Below are 20,407 nucleotides of genomic sequence, written 5' to 3'. Positions count from 1 at the left end.
ACGCAATAGGCGGAGGAAAGGCTCGATCGAGAAAGGATTCTTTTATTCAACGAGCTACGATTGTGAAGAGCTAGATCGTCGGGGGCGGTCGTCAGGTCGGCGGCAGGACGTAGCGTGACAGCCCCGGTCTCAGCTTTTCGGCCTCTGCGAGGATGACCAAGAAGTCGGACAGGTACGGCACGGCCAGCACCGACTGCAGGTACTTCGTTGACAGGGCTCGCCTGCGAGGACCGCACCGAAAGAAAGAAGAAAACGGGGTGTTTAATGAGCAGGAAAATGTGAGTGCAAGGTCGCGATGCAAAGTCTTTCGAAGCAGCGCCCTCAAGGCCAAACCAGCCGGTCCTTGCGCTACCGGCGGTCTGCTCGATCGGCCTTCGAGGCACGGCGACAGGCATGAAGCGTCCGGAAACAAAACAGTGCGCTTGCACTGCTCGCACTACGCTACTTCTAGCAGTCGCAAGTCGCGCGTCAATGACTTTTCCGACGACGCAAACCAAGCAACCGCTGGCAGCCTCCCTCGGGCCGCCGGCATCGCCAAGACCATTAGGAATTCCTTTCCGTCGGCATTATCGTTCGGAGGAAAGTGAAAAACGCGGGCGCGCAAAGGCTCGGCTGACGTAAGGAAAGCGCGCCCTTTTCTTTCCTGCTCCATTCGGCTGCCAAGTTATTCGGAGTAACGCGGAAAAAAAGTTTCCAGCTATAGCTAATGAGAAAAGTTTTTTTTCTTCACTTTCTCTCTCATCTTTCCACTGACGCACGGTCGCGAAACGGAAAGTGCGTCGTTTTGCCGCACGTGATGTTTTAGAATATCTTAAGCATTGTTGGCAGCAAACACATGTAGCGGGCAGATCATGTGGCACTCATAGATATGTCTGTTTACTGCGTCTCTTGGAGCATATTAGCGAGGCACGTATGCACCGAACAGCACGACAAGGGAACGACATTCCGTGTCCGCAGCACAGATCGCAAGGCGATTTCACATCGACCATACAGCATTATTCGAGTTTAGTATTTTAGCACAAGTTCATGAGCAAAGCAACTAAAAAACCCCAATGTGTTAAACATACCATCGATGCGAACCCATCAAAACCTGAAAGGCACCCAAGCTTTTTGTATGCAAGGCCACATAATATTGAAAGCCAAAAAAAAAAAAAACAATTCATTTAGAGAGTCAACAAAGATTAAACAAGTCTTTGGTAAATCAAAAAGCAAAGCCTGAAACATTCACCTTTGCTTCAAAAGGCTGATAAAAGCTGCAAACACTGGGCTTAGATATATGCAACAATCTCTCTTGTTAAAACATTTTTAAATCTTATTTGTTCAGTCGAGTCGCTGATCCCTTAACTGTGCAGGTACAGAGCAGGACTGAATGGGAACGGTTGCAGATTAGGTCATGACATTTCACTCTCTTTCACAGCTGCAGAACCAGCAATGTGACGAGACAGATTTGTACGTAATGTCATGCATTCCTGTGTGAATTTTTTTAGACAGCTAAATAAAGGTTGCGGTCAAGCAAATAGGCAAAAGAAAATGATGGTGGAGCTCTAATAAACGTCACGCATGAATGACAGCAGAGATAGCCAGCGAGTTGTAATGACAAGGCCAGTCGTTTCCGCTGGCCGGAAGACTTTTCAGTCGCTGTCGCAAATCAGCTTACGCAACCTATAGAGCTTCACCTGCAAAGCCCTCCTGCCCAGTACAGGGAATTGGTCGACAGACGCTGCAGAATTACAACTACTCAATTCAAGTTTGTTATCTCATCATGCTACCTGTGCTTTTATGACAGAAATATATTGTGCATTAGCACTGAAAACGGAGACAATGCAGTGCTCTTATGAACATGAAAAATATTTGTATACAAACAAATTTGAGAATGGATAAATTGGGTTAATGCGAAATTGCTGGACTTTATCTTCAGTGAAAATTTTGCACATAAAAGAGTAGCCAAAGGCAACAAGGATTGCTATGGGAAAGCTTCAGTGCTAGTTGCAGTCACAAGCGGCTGGTGTCGCCTGCAGTGATGTTCAGGGATCACTGGCAGCCTCAGAACCACACCACGCTGTGCCTGCGTCAGTTCGTAGTTATGGTGCAAGTCCGCTGTTGACCATCATTGGCTTGCTTGCCATCAGACCACGACCAGTGCCCGTTCTTCTATTTCTGTGCTGAAGTGGACCTCATTTTTCAAATATCCGCACTGCGAAGTGGGTCTATATGGGTCCCCTGCCAACATGCTGTGTTCACAGCAAGACGAATAAACTCTGGACAGCACTGACTACCTTGCCCCACTGCAGTGGCAACAAACGTCCAGCTCGACTCCCCGAGGCTGCTATCTCTCACTGCCGCATTTAGCTGGCATAATGCGTGGTCGGTCTGTTGGTCTATATCCGGAAAACTGAAGGCAGCAAAAGATGGAGAGGTAGTTGCTGCGTGTTAGAGCAGCGACTATACCTGTCCATCCCTATCATGACCCGAATTCGGATGCTTTCTCATGGAATGTACGTTCCAGGGCTATACATGTTTAGAAATGCAGCCAGTCATTGGGGCTTTCCCCAATGCCGTTTCCGACCGCAGGCAAAACTTGTGGGCTTCTTGGAGTGAACGGACACAGTAGACGCGGTCAGAAGGAACCAAACAACACACATTTATTTAGCTACTCTTAGAAACGATGATATCGTCCACCGAATTATTATAACATTGATTGTGATCAACACGCTAAACAGCCTTACACAAAATTACATAGCACTCAACAACATAACAAACAATAACACACTCAAGGCGGCTTCGCCGACGCTTGACTTACCAAGAGGGCCCCTGGCACACAACCCGCGGTGCCGTGTACCGGGAACCCACCTCTACAGACAACCATTCGCGTCAAACACCACCCGCCAAAGAGACCCGCTCATCTCTCCCTTGCCACCACCAAGGCTTGCTGCCAGGCGTCACTGTGGGCGCCACCGTTCTAACCATGATGCTGATGATGGTGGTGATAAACACTCGCTAGCACGACGCCACCTGCCGCTTGTAGTTGTGAGCTCGAACTGCGGCTTCTGTGCGAGACACGTGCGTCACGAGGCGGAAATAACTTTACATAGGTTGTTAGTACCCCCACAGACTTCACCATTTTGTGCACAGGTTCACGGCCATTGTACCTTCGGTACATAATTTCGATTATGGGTGTGAATTGCGAAAATCACCTGTGTACGTTTAGGTAAACTTTAAAAAAAACTCAGCTGGTCAAAATAATTTGGAATCTCCCTTTATGACCTCACTTACAGTTTGATGTAAATAGCCTGCTGACCGCTTGAACATTGTTCTTGAATGTGCATTCATTTTAGCTGTTGCTGCCATGAGAGCAAAAAAAAGAGGGGCTGCTGGTGACAGGGGGAGATCCTTTGCTCTGTTCTTGTAGTGTTTAGGGTAAACCACTAGAGGCCTCATTGTTATTGAAAGGCATTGTTCAACATCACTAGCTGGTAGTGATTGCAGAGTGTGGCATACAGTAAATACAGGTACCATTTAAATGTATCTGCTTACATTGCAATAGCAGCATGTCAAGAATTAGTGATGTTGAGGTTATGGTGAGTGACTGAGGGTCACTAATTTATATTGCAAAATAATTGACACTTACCTATAAAAAGTGTCGATTGAAAAATATACAAGAGATGACAACAACAGTAATAGTAGCTATACACTCAAACCGCAATATAACGAAACCGGATATAATGAAATATCGGTTATTACGAAGTAAGTGAAAAGTAGGCCTTCAATATATAAAGCACTAAGAATAAACTTTTATAACAAATTTTCAGATATAATGAATTTATTTTCGTGATTGATTGATATGTGGGGTTTAACGTAATTTATTTTTTTAATTTGTTTTTGTGTAATATGCAATTTTGTTATAATGAGGTTTGAGTGTAGTCGTGATTAGTAAAATGATTGATTGAGTGAATTAATAAGATGATATACAATCATAACATGTAAAGTAAACGTGTAGAGGGCAAGGGTTTATAACGTGGTGCAATTCTTAACTGGCTCATGCATTGAAACTCCACCACAAGATGTAAAACAAGCTAAAAGAAAGATGAGAGAAACACAGGAAAAACAAAATATGCAGTTTTCAGAACAACTTGAATGCAAGACTTCTAGCTCATAAGCCCAATACCTAGGACCACAACTAAAAGGGAGTTTGGGGAACTTTTGCAAGTGGGTCAATTTCAATTCAATCGCAAATGTTTAACAAAGCATAAATTTCCTACAAATGAGTTTATATAATCCATTTTTGTTGCACTGCACACAGTTCTGATTCCAGATTATTGTGACATGCTGGTTTACTCTGCAACTCTCTCAATTTAGAAAAAAAAAAACTTGCTCCCCAAAAGGCACATGAAACAGTGTACTATTGTATTTTAAGAACTACACACTTTATCTGAAAAAATATCACATATAATAAATCAGCACTCAAATATAGATAAGCTCGCCAAGTTTCACCAAAATCGATCACGAAATAAGAACCTTTTTTTAATAAAATGACATGTGCCCCTCTTAAAATGGTATACGTTTAGTAGTTTGAGCAAGAATACACACACGCTCCATCAAAGGCAGCAAAACACAACCCATAATAAAAGCAGCAAAACTGAGTACGATATCTCAAATTTAGTGAAAAAGAGTTTCTGAAAAGCAAATGTTGGCGACACGATTCTACATTTGCGCAGAATTGACATAGAGGCAATATTGCCAGGCCAGCCCTCGTGAACATAAGTTTAACGGGTCTAACTGCTCGGTCTTTTAATCGCATGAGAAGCTTTGTGACATATACAATTCTATCCCATAAATTCAGATTTTGTGCACACTCAGGCAGTACTCTCTTTTTATTATCATACCACGGATGGTAGTTTTTAGTCCTCTCAAGAAAAGTCACGCAAAAGACGTGAAAACAGTCTAATTTCTGCACCAGTGCAAGAGTCTTCGTTATCCTTGACAAAATGATTCCTAAAGTCAGAAATTTATGCTTTTTATATTAGCAACCGTGATTTTGAAGGGTTGTTTCCGCATTTACTAATGTTTCCACGAATAGCCTACTTAATTTGGTCATTTAAATAAAAATGCCACAGTTGCTTTCACAGGCGCATGGTCACTTTTGGCTACTCTAATTGCCATTGACTCAAGTTGGCTACTTTATGGCTAGTTTTCTGATTTCATGACTACTAGCTACGGTTGCTGCAGCTTTCAATGTTTTATCGCAATTGGCCACTTGAAGAATCACGAGAAGCGCCTTCAGAGAAGTTTGTTGAGTTTTGCAGATGCAGTATCCCTGCAAAATGTGTGCTGCAAGCATAAAATCACTGCCTGCTTTATCAATGCAGCATCTATTGCTGGCCTGGATGTCGAAATGGACAGAAATTCCACTTATTAGCTTGTTTTTGTACCTACATATGATGTCAAAAATAAGCAGGCCTCCTCAATTACAGTCAATGGCATGCCTGGACTTTGATACATGGAGCCTGTGGGCAGTTTTACCACTCATAAATTAACTCCTCCTTTCATATCACTCATGTTTACACAGATCGTCACTTTTTGTATGTGATGAGGCTTTTGCCTTGAAAACATTGGCTAGCGTATCACCTGGAGCGGGAGGCGCACTGGATGAGGGCTGCTGCCTTGACGCGCAGATGCCTCTGGAAGGCTTGCAGCAGCTGCTCAGCCGCGGCAGTGTTGGGGGCTCGTCCCAGCTGCTGCACAAACTGCGACACGTGCGACTCTGCCGACGGAGTGCGTGCGGCCTTCAGCCTGGGTGTGGCCACCAAAGAGAGAGCGACAAAAAAATTTACAAAAAAACTGTTCCGCCTATTTGTGGATGTTCCTGTTACACAGCAATCATCTTCATTGCTTGCCTTTCCTCGCCTTAATGATTTTGTAGCTATTTTTAGAGTGAACCGCCACATGCAATTGGTTGATGCTTATGCTTATTGTCACTAATCGCAAACCTCAACCAATCACACGTGGCAATAATGTTCAGTTGTTCTAATAAAGGGCGCAAGGTTCTAGCCCAGGCCATGAATGGCAAGTCTGTTGACACTCCCAGAGATTGCACTTACAGAAAACACCCAACAAAGTGGACGGACAGTGCCTTTTGTCGTAGCTTGATAGGCAGAGCATCCGAAGCACAATTTGAAGGTTGTGGTTTTGGATCCCACTAAACGATATGATGATATTCCGTCCACAATGATTCATTTCAATTTTCGTTGGGATTATAAGACTCCCGCTTAATTGTCTGTTAAAGCTATTCAGTTGTGTCAAACAGAGAAATGAGCCCCTTGAAAATGTTCCCAGTCTTTCGTTAATGTGCACTATAAGCATGACATAAGACTATATACTTGCCCATGTCCTATCAAGAAAGCTGTGTCATGCTGATATTGTACAATAACAAAGGACTATAATTAAGAAAGTTTATAACTGCTAAGGTGCAGTGGTCTTACACAAGGCTGAGCAGGTGTTGCTGTGGTGGGCTACGCCCATCAAATATAACAGTGAAGTCTCTCAGAATAGATTTACGGCTGTAACGTTCTACTTCTGATAATTTTAGGGGCATTCAATAAATGGTTGTGGTGGTCACACTTTGATAGAAAAGCATTCGTGTACAAGAGAAAGTTGGGAACCCCAGACATCCAATGACATTCCCGACTCCTTCACAGTGATGCAATACTTATAGCCTTGTACAGGCAGGGTGCACGCACTTGCGCGTCAGGGGACCCTGGTACCCAACGTGTAGCGGGCACTGCCAGACGCGCCCTTGTGCCATGTCGACCACCGTGGACGGGTGCAGAGACCAGATGAGCTCGCGGGCTGAGAGGGGGCTCCCCGCTGAACCCCGGACCAAGCCCTGCGAGGGAAGGGCATAACTTTGAGCCTCAAAGAAAATGGCACAGACACATGCTGTTTTCGGTCTAGAAAGTTAGTGGTACAGATGCTGTTAAAGTTGAAATGAATCCGTGGATGACTTGATCTCACCCGATATTTGCAAAATACAAAATAAAGTTAAATTAATATATACTGTAAACTGAGCTTGAAAAGAGTGTACCCAGTGTAGGCTTATCATTTCATTACACTGTGACACACAGACTTACCCAGGAAATAGAAAAAAAAAAATGCCAGGCCTGTACGGAACGCCTAGTTCAGTCACAACAAAAGCTGGAAGAGCAGCATTTCTGGAACCCACTGTAAACTCTCTTGGAGCTAATAACACAAGTACGCTAGCAAGGTAACCACTGCGCCATAAATCATAATCTATGTCAGGTTTGGAAGCACTCACTACGCCATTATTCAGGATTCTGAAGAGAAGCGAGGTACCTGCTACGCACTTGCAAGGCATTACGTACACTTTGTTGATGCGGTGGCTGAGGACGATGAATTTTGGCAGAGCCTTTTGTAATAAGTTGGAAACGCTTAACGACCCAATAGTTATGCAATTAGTACCGTGGGATTCCTAGCTACACGACTCACATTGTGTAACGCCTGGTTGTTACTTCACTCTTCTGTTTCATTATGGTATTACATATGTTAACATGGTTCCTCCACTACATAATGCCTGTATATGGTCTTCTTGCGAAGAATTTCCTAGCAACGATATGTCTCTACGGTAGAATACTGAGATGCCACGGTGAAGGCCCAGGTTCGAACCCCCTTGCAGCTCGATTATGTTTTTATTAAGCTTTTTTTTTTTACTTTTGCGCCATAGTGGTTATAGACATTGGCTGCGGTGGCCAACAACCGCAGCACCAAAAATGGCCCTTGTTGTGATCTCATCACTATATAACAATATACAATAAAAGAAGTGAAAAAAAAAACGCACTTCAGCATCTCCTTCGAAACTTGTCCAAGTGATGCGTAAGCATAGAGCATTATTTTGGGAAGCTTTTATGTTTGCAGCCCTTCCTAGAATGGGGTTTAAGGGCAGTATCGCATGGCATCTGTTTGTCTTATTTCCAGCATTCATCAGTGTCTGGAACAGCCTGAAAAAAAGCCCGTGCTGTGACCTCCGAAGCATACATTTGGCCTTCAAGTTTCAAAAGTCTGATTTGTCACCATGTGCACAGCGCTCTGCGTCGGTTTTGCACAAGTTCCTAGAGAGGACTCTTATACCACCAATGCGAAATATTTTACCTGAGCCTTCGTGAAAACTGTCCTCACTTTACATTTTTTTAAGCAGCCAATACATATGTACAATGCATTTATATGGTTCAGGCATACTTGCATTCTGCAAGCATAGGTGTGTAGCCCAGTGGTTAGGCAGCTGCCTGCCTTCAGGGTGCAGGGTTATTACGTTCAAAACTGAGCACCATAAAAAATGTAATTTTGCTTGATACATTCATTTCTTTACATCTATTTGTGTTATGTGACGGAATGGACAGAATGCTCATTGTGTTGGCACAGAAAAGCTGACACATTTAGTAAGTACAATACACGCATTGTATATAGGTGTCTAGGCATCTGTACCTATTACTGGACACACAATCTGAGAGAAAAAAAAAAGGCCGAGTTTATCCGTTGATTCTTGAGATAGGTTGGAACTGCTATCGTCAAAAAATTCTGACTGTTTGGTCTGTACCAAGCTGTAGCTGCTAGCTGTGTGCTTTGACATTCTTGCTCTACGCCAGAAATGTCGAAGGCGTGCATTAATGAGAAGTGCACCTGTAGTTGAAGACCTGGCAGGTAGCAGGGCTCGAGGGTGTCGCCCCACAGGGAACAGAACAGCTCCTCGTGATCGAGCAGGCCTCGCAGGGCGTTCAGCGCAGGCTCTACCTGCATTGACGAAAAACCTGCATTTATCGACACTTCATTCAAAATTATTTCTGCTCAAACATCGCACCTAGGAAAAAACAGCATGAATTGACGAGAACGAACAGACACAAGGAAGGACAGAGGTGCAGGCATGTATATTTTTTTTTGTGTCTGTCCGTTCTCGTCAATATATGCGCTGTTTTCGCCTCGGTGTGAACAACCAACTGGCTCGAATTGTGTTATTCAAATATCGCAATGCGACTGGATGTGTTGCCTGGTCCTCGTCATCCAGTCAAAACACGAGGCCATTGCACTCAGGGAACGTGAGCAACCAGTGCAGTTGGCGGATGCAAAGTCTCAATTGGGAGATGTCTAAGCAGTTCATAAGTGTAGGACTTTAATGCAAACTGTGGCCTTATCCAGAATGCCGTTCTTTGGCGGCATCAACATTGCATCTTCTTTCTAGTGTAAAATCCTGAGCAAGCACCCCTCCCCACCTCATAGTGAAATATGATTGAACAACTTGTGGAGGGCGTGAACCAAAATTAAAAATACGGCAGCAGAAGAGCTCGTCAGAAGAATGCACACCTGTACTTCTAATGAAAAATTAAACAATATGCATGCATTTACAGCTTTCACTGAACCAGAAAATGTCCCCGTCTAAAATTTTATGTGTTGCTCAAATGTTCCAACAATTTGTGCCAACTCGGAATGCAACCCTGAGGAGCCACACTGTAAAAGTATCGAGAAATCGTGCCCACATCTAAACACTCTCAGAACATTGGTCCCTAGAAACCACTGCTGTGGCAGTCTATAATGGAGAACAGCCTGAAAAGAAATGGTGAGAAGAGTGCACAGGGGTGGGGGGCTTGCTCGGTCATTGGCACATAGTATTTCAGATCTCTCGAAAAGGAGAAGTGGTCACTTGCTCGGTATTTCGCAACAGTGGTCATCAGCATTTTGAGCAGACTTTAAATCGCTCATTGTCACTTGGCATGAAAGTTTTGCGGAGCCAGAATTTCGAGGTATGCACAGGAGGTGATGTTCTCGTGCTACCAGAGCAAAAGACGCAAACACCTTCAGTGGATCTCACACGACCTGGCACCAAATATGAGGTGGCTCATACATCTGGTACCAAAAGGCGCAATATTTTGTGAAAGCGATGCCATCCACAAAAAAGTGATAATCCGACAATGCTGGTGTGATAAGACGCACATGCAGTGGCGGCTTCTTTTTTCTTCTTTTTGGTTTTTCAAAAAATATTGCACAAATAAAAGTGCTTGATGGCTGAATGTTCCAGAGAAAAAAAAAAGGGGGCTACAGTACTGAAAAAGCTGAAAGAAAAAAAAACCCAAGGCGCTACTAAAAGCAGTATATGCATTTTTGAACTGATTAGATTAAAAATGTGACTTCTGTGTGTACATTCTGCAAGCTCACATTCAGTGCAGTGACAGGCTAACACAAGGCAACCTGGTGTTCTGCAAAAGAGTTCCTTTCTTTCTTGAGTGTTCATCGAACATCAGACATAGTTTAACAAAGATTGGAAGATGGCAGGCGGCAAGTAAGGACACACCTGAGAGGCGCTGTCACCGATGACAATGGAGCAGCGGCGCGTCTGCAAGTGCGACTGGAGTGCTCGTCGAATCAGCTCCTCTGGTAGGCGATCAGCCCGGCTCAGTGCATTCACTGACGCCTGCAAGAGTATAGTGCATTTTTTCACACGAGACTGTGGTGTATCTAGTTGTACTAAGTGGTTTGTTCTTTATATTCAAAAAGTTTTTTTTTTTTCAGCAAAGCTGCATATGGCTAGGATGTCACAAAATGTGGCAGTCTGAGAGTGCGAAAAAACTATAAGGAAGAAGTAAAGCTACCATATCATAAGAAGAGTCTCTCAAAGAGTCTTCGTGCTTTCACAAGTTTTTCCTCAGGTTTTGTCAGCATATACAGCTAGCAATGACACACGCTGTGGGATTAATTGCTACGCATAAAATCCTTCAGGTGTTCTTAACAATCTCTTAGCTAACGTCACCAAATGCAAATTTAGAGGAACACAACTCTTATCGGGGCCCTGCAACGCTTTTCCAAGTAGCCATGAAATGGATTGACTAAAAAAGCTTATTGCGTCACGAACTTATTGCCGCAAAAATTTTCAGAATCCGTCCAGTACAAGCGGGGTTACAAAAATTTGCCACACGCTGCAACTGCAGTCTCTCTCCTTTCGTCCCGACGAAAGCGCTGGAAGCTAAGCGAGGAAAAACGGCATAGATAAAGAAAATACATTGTGCGCCTCGTTACCTTCAGCACTTTTCTCAATTTTTTTTTTCAAATGCGCGGCTTTTCAGTGCAATTGCACGCATGCACACAGACAAGTCGTGGCCTCCCGCTGCGGCCCCAGTAATGACCGAGCGCGTCATGCTCAAATCAGCCAATGGCTGACACTTGGCCTGGGAAGCAGTGACATTGGGCATGTAGCGTCATTTGTTGAGAGAAAGTAAAGCAATTTTTAGCTAAATTAAAGAATTTGTCGTAAATTCCAGGTTACGTGCTGAGCTATAATATTTGGCGCACATGTTTTCGAGAGCCTCGACTGTCGATCGGCAGCGTTTTCTGACAATTCTCAGAAAGTGTTGCAGAGCCCCATTAAATGTGGTAATACAGAAATCTAAACCAACAATGGCAGACACTTTATGAATCTCCAAGAAAGGAGCATGTCGCAAACCACCACTATGCTGAATTCCTGTTCAGCTGTAGTGAAAAACTTAAAAAACAGTCTAAAAGATTGCGCCCGCTGATGTGAACAGCTAAATCATGACACATGGTATGTCATTGCTGAGCATTTCCAGAATGAAAAGCACATGTTAGTCTTACTTTAGAAGAGGCCAAAAACCACATTTCTAACTAACTATCAATTGACCCCAATATCAGAGTTTATTTCCAGACCACAAATTGATCTCCAGAAAATTTTCCCGAATCCTTCAAGAACTCACGAAGTTACAGGGTTTTGTTGCAGGCTTTAAGCGCTTTCTCTTCCCTCTCGTCCCGACGAGCATGCTGAAAGCTACACGGGTAGGGAACAAAAGGGCAAAAGAAGTTACTTTGTACTTACATCATGATGTTGAGCGTGCTTCAGGAAACATTACTGGTTTTTTCGGGTGATTCCGGTGCATGCGAGTGTTGCTACTATGTAAGTTTAGTACACCATAGAGCACGGCATGTGGCAGCACCCCTTTGCAAGAAGTGAATTTGATACCAACTCCATTCTTGGTTCATATGAGCTATTGACCATTAGCAGTAGTCTGTTGCATTATGAAAGATCTGGTGTACGACTGTCCTTCAAAGAGCCTGTGCATGAACAGAAGAGTAGTAACTTTAAACTTCGCTTGTGAACACTCCTTGTCGCATATGACAGCAAGGCTTAGATGAGCTGTTCGTGGCAAGTGTATGCTTTCCACAGTACAAATTTCTTTACCAAGCACAAAGGGCTGTTTAGGATCTCTTCAAAGCAAGGGTGGTCGACAGAAAGTATCCTGTCCTGAATCCAGCATTTCCCATGCTTGATGTAGATGCATCATATGCTGCTCAGGTAATCAGTCACTAGTACTAATCTCTTTTCATTACAGCTGTACATACAACAATACTTCAGCCAAATCGTTGTCTCACATACAGACACCAACTGTAAGAAACTGTACTGGCACGATACATCGACAGCGTCTGATAAGAGATGTGCCTCACCCTTCGATCGAGCGTCCTGGTACTCAGCAGGGATGAGGCTAACTGGAAGTAACGGTGCAACAATGAGGTTGCACTGCTCAGGCTTTTCATCAACTCCCGCTGAAAGGAAAGCCAGCAGGTTATTCAACAACGACAAACTTAGAGTACAAGCGCTGCAGACCTGCAGAATAAGAGTGGCTATGTACAAGCAACTATGAGTTCGTTAAATGTTCCACCGTAAACTTACACAGCACAAGAAAATACAGCTATGACTGAAGAAACGGTAACAAACACATGAGCACTTGTTCCTTTTGTCGCCTTTTTTTTTCAGTCCTAGTTTTTTTTATTTGCTTTTGGACTGCTGTATTAGTTGATTCAGAATCATTACCAGCTTGCATAAGTCACAGTTCTTTGAAATTCTACATTAAACACATGAAGCACAAGTTTCTCAATGGTACAAAAGAACAATGTCATGAAGGTAATAGTATGTATGGAATGCAAGAACATTCAAAGCTTTGAAGAACAAGGAAGCAATTTTGTTTAAGTTTGAAAAAAAAAGAGATCACTGGTGTATCTTTTTTTTGCAAGAGAATGAGACCTAAGCATGCTGCAGTTCACCGAATACGTTCAATGCGCAATAACATAACCTCGTGATACCATGTAATGCACTCCTGCTTATCTAGGGCAGTCAAGAGACTGACCCGAAAGCACAGCAAGCTCAGGTGTCATTCCAAAACCAGCAAGGTGATGTCTTTACTTCTGAAAAGCGTACTGCAGGACATAGAATTTCCTAAAATTAACTAGAGGAGACTCTGGCATTGTGATCGTTCAGCGACCACGGGAATTATGAGTAGCACACGAATCTGCCTAGTATTCATGCTTGCGGGCTTCAAACACACTTGTGGCTTTGTTTATTGTTGTGTTTCGATTTTGCTTCAAATAAAATAATGAACCATTGTGACTCAATCTGAATTGGTGAGCCTAAAAGCAACTGCTGAACATTTGCTGATTGTCATTTCATGACAAAGAAGCTCCAAGCCACGTGAAGTCAAATGTAGCCGAAAGTACAAGGATTAGTGCCGGCTGAAGAGCTGTGCATTGCAGCCTGCAATAATCTAGTGTTCCCTCTAGTGTATTCATAGACAACTTTATGTGAGTAGGCTTTTTCGCTGCTCAGTGTTGCCAACTAACTTTTAGAAGATACCTCAAATCATGGTCAAAATTACCCCACTTTACCCTACACAATACCTTCAGCCGAAAAATAGTGCAGTGCAATAATAAGGTACGAACTACCCGTCACTGTACGTCATGCAAATGTCTGGTGGCGCTGAAGTCGGTAGTGACTTCAGTTGTTTGAAGATATTTTTAAAGAGAGACAACAGAACACCCAAGAAAGCACATGGGAAGAAAAGGCGTTCCAGTACTTGTATGGCAATAGCGTCGGCCAACAGTTGAGAAAAAGAACTAGCAGGCCCATTGGTAAATATATGGGTGGCAGTGTAAATTACATGGCAACAAATAGCTCGAAGCGAAGAAAAGTCAAAGAAGCAGGGAAGATTCATTATATGGCAGTCATGGAAAGAAAACCAGCTCTGATTAACAACCGAAAGGGTACAGATGAAATAAGCAAGAATGAATTTTATGATAATTCAAGGGAAAGTGCCTTGCTGTTTGAAGCAAGCTTGGGTTGCCTTAGAAAGCATAGTTGTAAAGAAAGCAAAGAAAAATGCACGTGCGCGGAGGAAGGTGAGAAAATGATGGAGCATGTTCCGATTGAATGTGGAGGTATCCACTTCAATATATGTGGGGGTACTAGCCTACGTGACCGCTTGGGCTTTGAGGGGACAAATTTGGAAAGGTAAAAAAGGACGGTGAAAGAAATGACTAAAAGACGACCGAAGGTGGTGAAAAAATAAGCAAAAAGCAAGAAATAATGGGAAAACTAAGGTAAATTTGTAATAAGTGCAAAACGAGCTGGGAATGTTTTTTTTAATAAAAGAAACCTCAATTCAGCTAGACCACATTGGTCAATATGTAATAATAATAATAATAATAATAATAATAATAATAATAATAATAATAATAATAATAATAATAATAATAATAATAATAATAATAATAATAACACAATCTTGAGCTTGGTGCAGTGCAGGTCACAGTCGTGTTAGAAAGAGGACACCCTTGGTATTCATCCATCTACCCGAACCTTCCAAACAGCCCAAAGTTGGTCATTTTTACACCGATGCAACGCCTGCTTCATAAAACTTTTAACAACCCTCTTGTAAGATGTGTGCATGGCCATTCTTTTTCGCAAGTTTGTATGCAACCACCTTGCTTCTTTTCATACTTGATGGGCAACTAGCCAGTCTCACGTCTTGCGTCCCACATTGAATTTCTAAAAAGTCTAGTACCACTTTCTATAGAATAGCTGCTAGACTTCGTCTTACACAACTGTTACTTGCCGGCGTGGGTGATGTAATTTCAAATTGTGTATTACATGTGCACCATTTCGCTTCCAGTATGTGACATTTTAAGTTTCAGTCATAAAGCATAGCAGAATGCCGTAGGCACCAATTGTAGAAATTGCATACTTTGTAAAACCAGAAAACGACACCGGTGGTTTAGTTGAATTACATGTTGAATACTTATCCTTTGAACCACAGTAGTGAGAGATGTTTCTTAAGCTTTTATATGAAACAGTCATTATGTGACAGCCTTTTATTTCTGCTTGCCACGTGTGCAGCAAGAGCACACCTTCCAAATATCAGGCGTACCAAACAAACCACAAGTCTATTACCCACTCCATTTAGTTTACTGGGTGCTACATACCCCAGGCGTTTGGCAGACCAGCGCTACTCGTGCCAGGGTCAGGTCAGTGAGGGGCAGCAGCAGCCAGAGGTCGGCCAGTGCCTTCATTGGGAACAGTGCGGCCAGGCACACGGGTGCCCCGGCCGAGAGGTCAAAGGTGACCGCATGCAGGGCGGCCCGCTTGTCCGGAAGCAGCAGCAGGCACGACCGCGTACCTCGTCGTTCCAGACCTCCGTGCAACAGCTGCAGTACACTGGCCGCGTGTACGTCAAACTCCTCATCACGCCGTGATGCCTGCACGCAGAAGCGTCAATTACAGAGGCAGAGGCATCAAACCCAAGGGGGGGGGGGGGAGGTAATTACAGGCTGCTTTATGTTATGCACTGCTGGAATGAATTTCGCTAAAGTGAAACATACGTACTACAGCACTTTGATCATGAAAAGAAGTTAATTAGTAGCTCTTTCAATCATTTAGTTTGGCGTCTGACTGGCCACCCCTCCCGCCACCCCCACAGATGGCACCGAAAGAGATGGGGGGATGAGAGTGTTCATAATTGGAGAAAGGAGAGTTGTTTGTAGTTGTGGAGGGAACTTGGGGGAATGGGGTAGTATTAATCAACAACTGTTGAGGTTTCATGTCCCAAAAGTATTATGATTGTCAGGCATGGCTCTGAAAATCCGGAGGGCTCTGGATATTTTGATCATCTGGTGTTCTTTAATGTGTACTGACACTACACAGTACTACACGGACCTACAGCGTTTGCCGCCATCGAAAGAAAACCGCCATGGCAGGAACTGAACTACCATCCTTTGGGTCAGAAGTCGAGCACTGTAACCACCATACCACCTCAATGAACAAATCGTGGAGTGGATATTTGTTCAAAAATGGGAAGAGAGTATTGAGAAGGAAGTTAGGGGGCATGATTGTTTGCTTATAATTTCAAGCTTGTCCCCTTCTTTGGTTAACAAAGTGTTGCCAACACATCACTGCTCTGATAAAGGGCTACACATTCAGACCTGCTGCGGTGCCTCTCCTCGAGCAAGAAAGCCTTCAGGGTTTTCCAGAAACTGGTGGCACTTGAGGAAGTGCGGGCCACAGTCGGCCGAACACTCGGGGGTGCCAGCGCTGGCGACTGCACCGGGGCACTGCATGCGCCACCGGAACACCAGCTGTGGCCCCATCACGTGATCCCAGGACGACAGGTACACACCCAGCACACCACATTCAGACGTCATGCGCCCGCACACCCCGCTCGTCGCAGAAGCTGCTGAGGCTGCTGACGCCCCATCTGCTACGATACAACAGGAAAAAAATTTGCAGAGCTGACAATTAAGTCCTTCGAGCTACCTCGAAGGACTTAATTTAGATCAGTGTTTGCATGTGTCATACTCTCCTTTTTATCGTTTCAAAATTTTGTTTCAAACACGTGTGAATTCCAGCAAAATTTTTTGGTTTTTTTGATTTGATGTTACCCAGGGCTGTTTTAGTTATGTCATCTTAAAGTGTAAGCATAACTGCCGTGTACTATCGCTTGAGTCTGCGCAAAAGCTTCTGTTGGCAATGATTCAATGTTCGTAGTTCTTTTCTGTGTCGCTAGGGTTATGGGTTATATATGAAGTGCTGGTTCTGAAATAAAATTAGTTGCGAGTGTCGTCTGTTCTTGTCCTCTTCGTCCCCGTGAAAATTGCGCTACTACACCATATGGTTAAATGATGTCTCACCAACTAGCCCAGCTCTCAACCCTACTGACAAGAGGATGCCTTCTTGAAATCAGCAGGTCAGACATCAGTGAACGCATTTTCCACCGCAATGTGCACACATATTAAGATCAGAGTTGCTTAAGCTTTAATTTTGTCATGTTGCTTGACCAAAAAAGTAAGATGCACCTTGCATGTGCAATGCAACAAATCGGCAGGGTGCACACTCTCTTCGTCATCTTCTTCATCTTAGGACTGGCTATAAGTACAGTTTGCCCTTGGCAGTGTACTTATGAGAAATGTCAATAGTTTCAGAATGCTTTTCTGTATTACCTAGTAATTTGGCAGAAAATAAGGCCTGTGGTTAGCACAACAACTGAGATCGACCCAATGAATGTGCAATGTAGGCATTTTTTCAATGCCTGGGCATTCTGAAAAAAAAAAAAATAGACGCACAGAACAGGCACATGGAAGGAAAGAAGAGAAACTAATTTGCTGATTATGACCTTGCTAATTGATACCATCCAAATTAAGGACATTATAATAAATACATTATGAATTGTTATAAATACAACTCTCATTAGCATTCTTCTAGTTAATTAGGGCCATGCTAAATAAGACCATGCTATGAAGACATTCATAATAATATATGTCAGCCACGAGCTCTGCTGTTGGTCCAGCTTTGTATCACTAGTGCGAGCTGCCCACGTTTTTTCCACACTCATATGACATTAGTGATTTTCCCTCAAAGTCAAGTGTATTATCTTTAGTCTTGTCCTCTTACTGCAACCATCTCATTATTTCACAAGCTATTAAGCTCACCTCTCAATCGCTCTCCCTACATTATCGTGGCAGTTTGCGTGTCACACCACACAGGTCTTGCACAGCAAGTTTTCTGCCTGTGTACCCGTACTAACACAGTTTCTCCTTTGTTTTCTAGTGTAGCAAAAGACTGGAACCGCCTTAACCACAAAGTTGCGATAATCACCTCCCTAACAAACTTACTGCACAGCATATCAAATGTTTTTCAACATGTGATGCACAGTTCTCTATAGATGCAAATGATATTATGATTTCTTTCAGATGTAAAAATACCTATGATCTTTATGAAGGTTCAACACCAAAACGAGTCACTTTGCACCAAAGCTATAAGGTGAAACACATGAGGCAACTTCACTATGCACACATAACAACACAAAAACTAACTTACAACTGACACAACAAAAGCGAACTCTGCACTACAATGAACATATTTGTGCATGCAGAAGAAAAAAAAATAACACGTCACTGATGCTTATGGCTAAGATGGATTAAACATGATCATTACATTGAATAAAACATTAAAAAAAAAATTGAACAAAAACAACAAAACACCGCACTTGGTAAAGATGCAAGCCAATTTTGTGTTCTATACTGGGTACATTTGCACCCATTGTAAAGTGAGTGGTAATCGAGTTAAAGGCCACAGTGACATGAATCATCTTAAAGGAATGCAGACATGTTGAAATCAAAACTATGGGGACATTTAAGCAATTCTTACGCTGTGTAAAGGCAAGAACCTGGCTCGTAGCTGAGTTTGGTGATCCTACGTAATGTTGCTCAGCTTGAGGATGGTGTTCTCCAAAGACGTGCAAGGATCGAGTCGTATTGACTTTTTCAAATCCTCGTGTCTTGCATGTTCTTCTCCTTCTTGTGTACAGTTTCCCCTTCTCAAGTAAGGGTAGTAAATTGGACGTAAACTCTGGGTAACCTCTGCATATTTCGCTCACCTTTTCATTTCTCATTGGTAAAGAGCGGTGGCAGTGGCGCAACAACGGGGATCTTTTGCACTGGCCGAAACACTGCCTCGTTGCAACTGATGACTCCGCCGCTCGCGTTTTTGGGGTTCGTGTTGTTGGAACCTATCTAATTGACCACCTACATATGTATGGTTTCTGGGCATTCCATTTTCAAACAGCCCCGCTCACAATCTCAAATATGACTTAATACCTAATTTGTGAGCTGCTTTCTCTGCCTCAGCTTTCTGATAAAGGGTAATGGTTTCGCATTAGAAAACTACTTCATCTAAATTTACATTACGGACTGATAGAATGAGTGAGACATTGGTAATGTGTACATGTCTTCATAAGTCTCAATGCACGCCGTTTCATAAAAACTTAACCCGCTGTACTTGTAAACTTTGAGCATGAGAATGCTGCCCCACGAAGATGGCATGCATGAAGATTTCGCTGAAACACTAGAACACAGCAAAATGCCATGCAGAGGCTGATGATAGAGAGGTGCTCCTCAGAAGTGTGTGTATGGTGTACATGTCCACTCAATTAATTAGCGGATGGTTTACGGTAATGCGAACTAATTTCAAATGCAACGCTCGGTAATGTGCAGTACATCACCTTGTTTTAATTCAAGTATAAAATAAGGACTTCTCTCGACATGGACAAGCCAGATGAACGAAAACACGGACTGCTCGGTCAACACCATCGGACAACACCATATCTTATTGTTAGCACACCGTTCTTCACACTGAGGGCTTGGTTTCAGTTTGGCGAATATAAACGAATACACTCTCTAAACAAACACGGAAAACGTTAGTAACTTCGGCAGCCTTTGATGGCACTGCTGCTCGTTCTTGACATACAACCTGGATATATCGGTTGAGTGTGCTATAACCAAACGATAGGACGAGGGTCACCGTTGTTATGCAGGTCTCTCTCTGTGGCAATTTCCGCAGGCACAAACTACAAATGGTTACGGGCGATGGAAAACCACTGCAAGGTAATACGGTTAGCACTACGATCCGTATGATTAGATTGAAGCGAGTCCACCGCCTATTATCTTGAAAACACAACTTTATGTCTGGCCTCGTATTTCGTTATCCCGTTTCTATCGTCCTCTTCCTGTACGCTTTATTGATAGCTATTCCGCGTTGTTTCCGTTTTCATAGCCTTTTAATAAGCGGACATCACCAAGACCACACAACGTTGACTAACGTTGTTGTGATATCGGGTCTGCGCAATTAACGATGCTTCACGATAGAGGCGTTTCAACACGTGCTATGGATCTCTGCTTTACCTCTCGCTTCCGCCCGCGACATGGCAGCAGCGTTTTATCGATGAACGGGCATCCACTGCGTGATCCACTGCGCTTCTTCGAACGGTCGGCGCCTTTCCATCACCGAACACGAAACAAGAAACAGCTGATTGAAAGTTGATGATGATGATGTATGACATACACGCATGAAACCCGAAACCCCACTGGTACCGTGCGTGTGATGCGAGTGCGCCGTTTTGCGCTCTTTTAAACGTGAAAATCAGCAGTCGATTATCTAGTGCTTGATTTAATCAAACGTGTTTACAACTTACGGATTGTAGTTGTAGTTTTTTTTTGCTGTAAGAGGTTGCTGACCCCC

General features: G+C 43.3%; 1 protein-coding gene across 2 annotated transcripts; it reads right to left on the bottom strand.

Annotated features, from left to right (window-relative positions):
- Positions 1 to 22: 22 nt before the first annotated feature.
- Positions 23 to 20,201, bottom strand: LOC142774807 (uncharacterized). Of its 2 annotated transcripts, none has more exons than XM_075875901.1 (9): positions 20,071 to 20,201; positions 16,318 to 16,592; positions 15,322 to 15,594; positions 12,514 to 12,612; positions 10,355 to 10,474; positions 8,692 to 8,802; positions 6,738 to 6,883; positions 5,626 to 5,790; positions 23 to 221 (listed from the first exon to the last, which is right to left on the bottom strand). In XM_075875901.1, exons 1-9 carry the CDS (start codon positions 20,090 to 20,092, stop codon positions 92 to 94), a joined length of 1,341 nt encoding a protein of 446 aa, XP_075732016.1. In that variant the 5' UTR covers positions 20,093 to 20,201; the 3' UTR covers positions 23 to 91. The 2 variants fall into 2 exon arrangements, with proteins under 2 accessions (XP_075732016.1, XP_075732017.1); XM_075875902.1 differs by having other exon boundaries at positions 16,318 to 16,589; positions 20,071 to 20,199.
- Between the last annotated feature and the right edge of the window lie 206 nt (positions 20,202 to 20,407).

This window comes from Rhipicephalus microplus, chromosome 10 (assembly GCF_043290135.1).
Source record: "Rhipicephalus microplus isolate Deutch F79 chromosome 10, USDA_Rmic, whole genome shotgun sequence".
Taxonomy (NCBI): Eukaryota; Metazoa; Arthropoda; class Arachnida; order Ixodida; family Ixodidae; genus Rhipicephalus; species Rhipicephalus microplus.
This window is presented reverse-complemented; position numbering and strand designations above follow the sequence as displayed.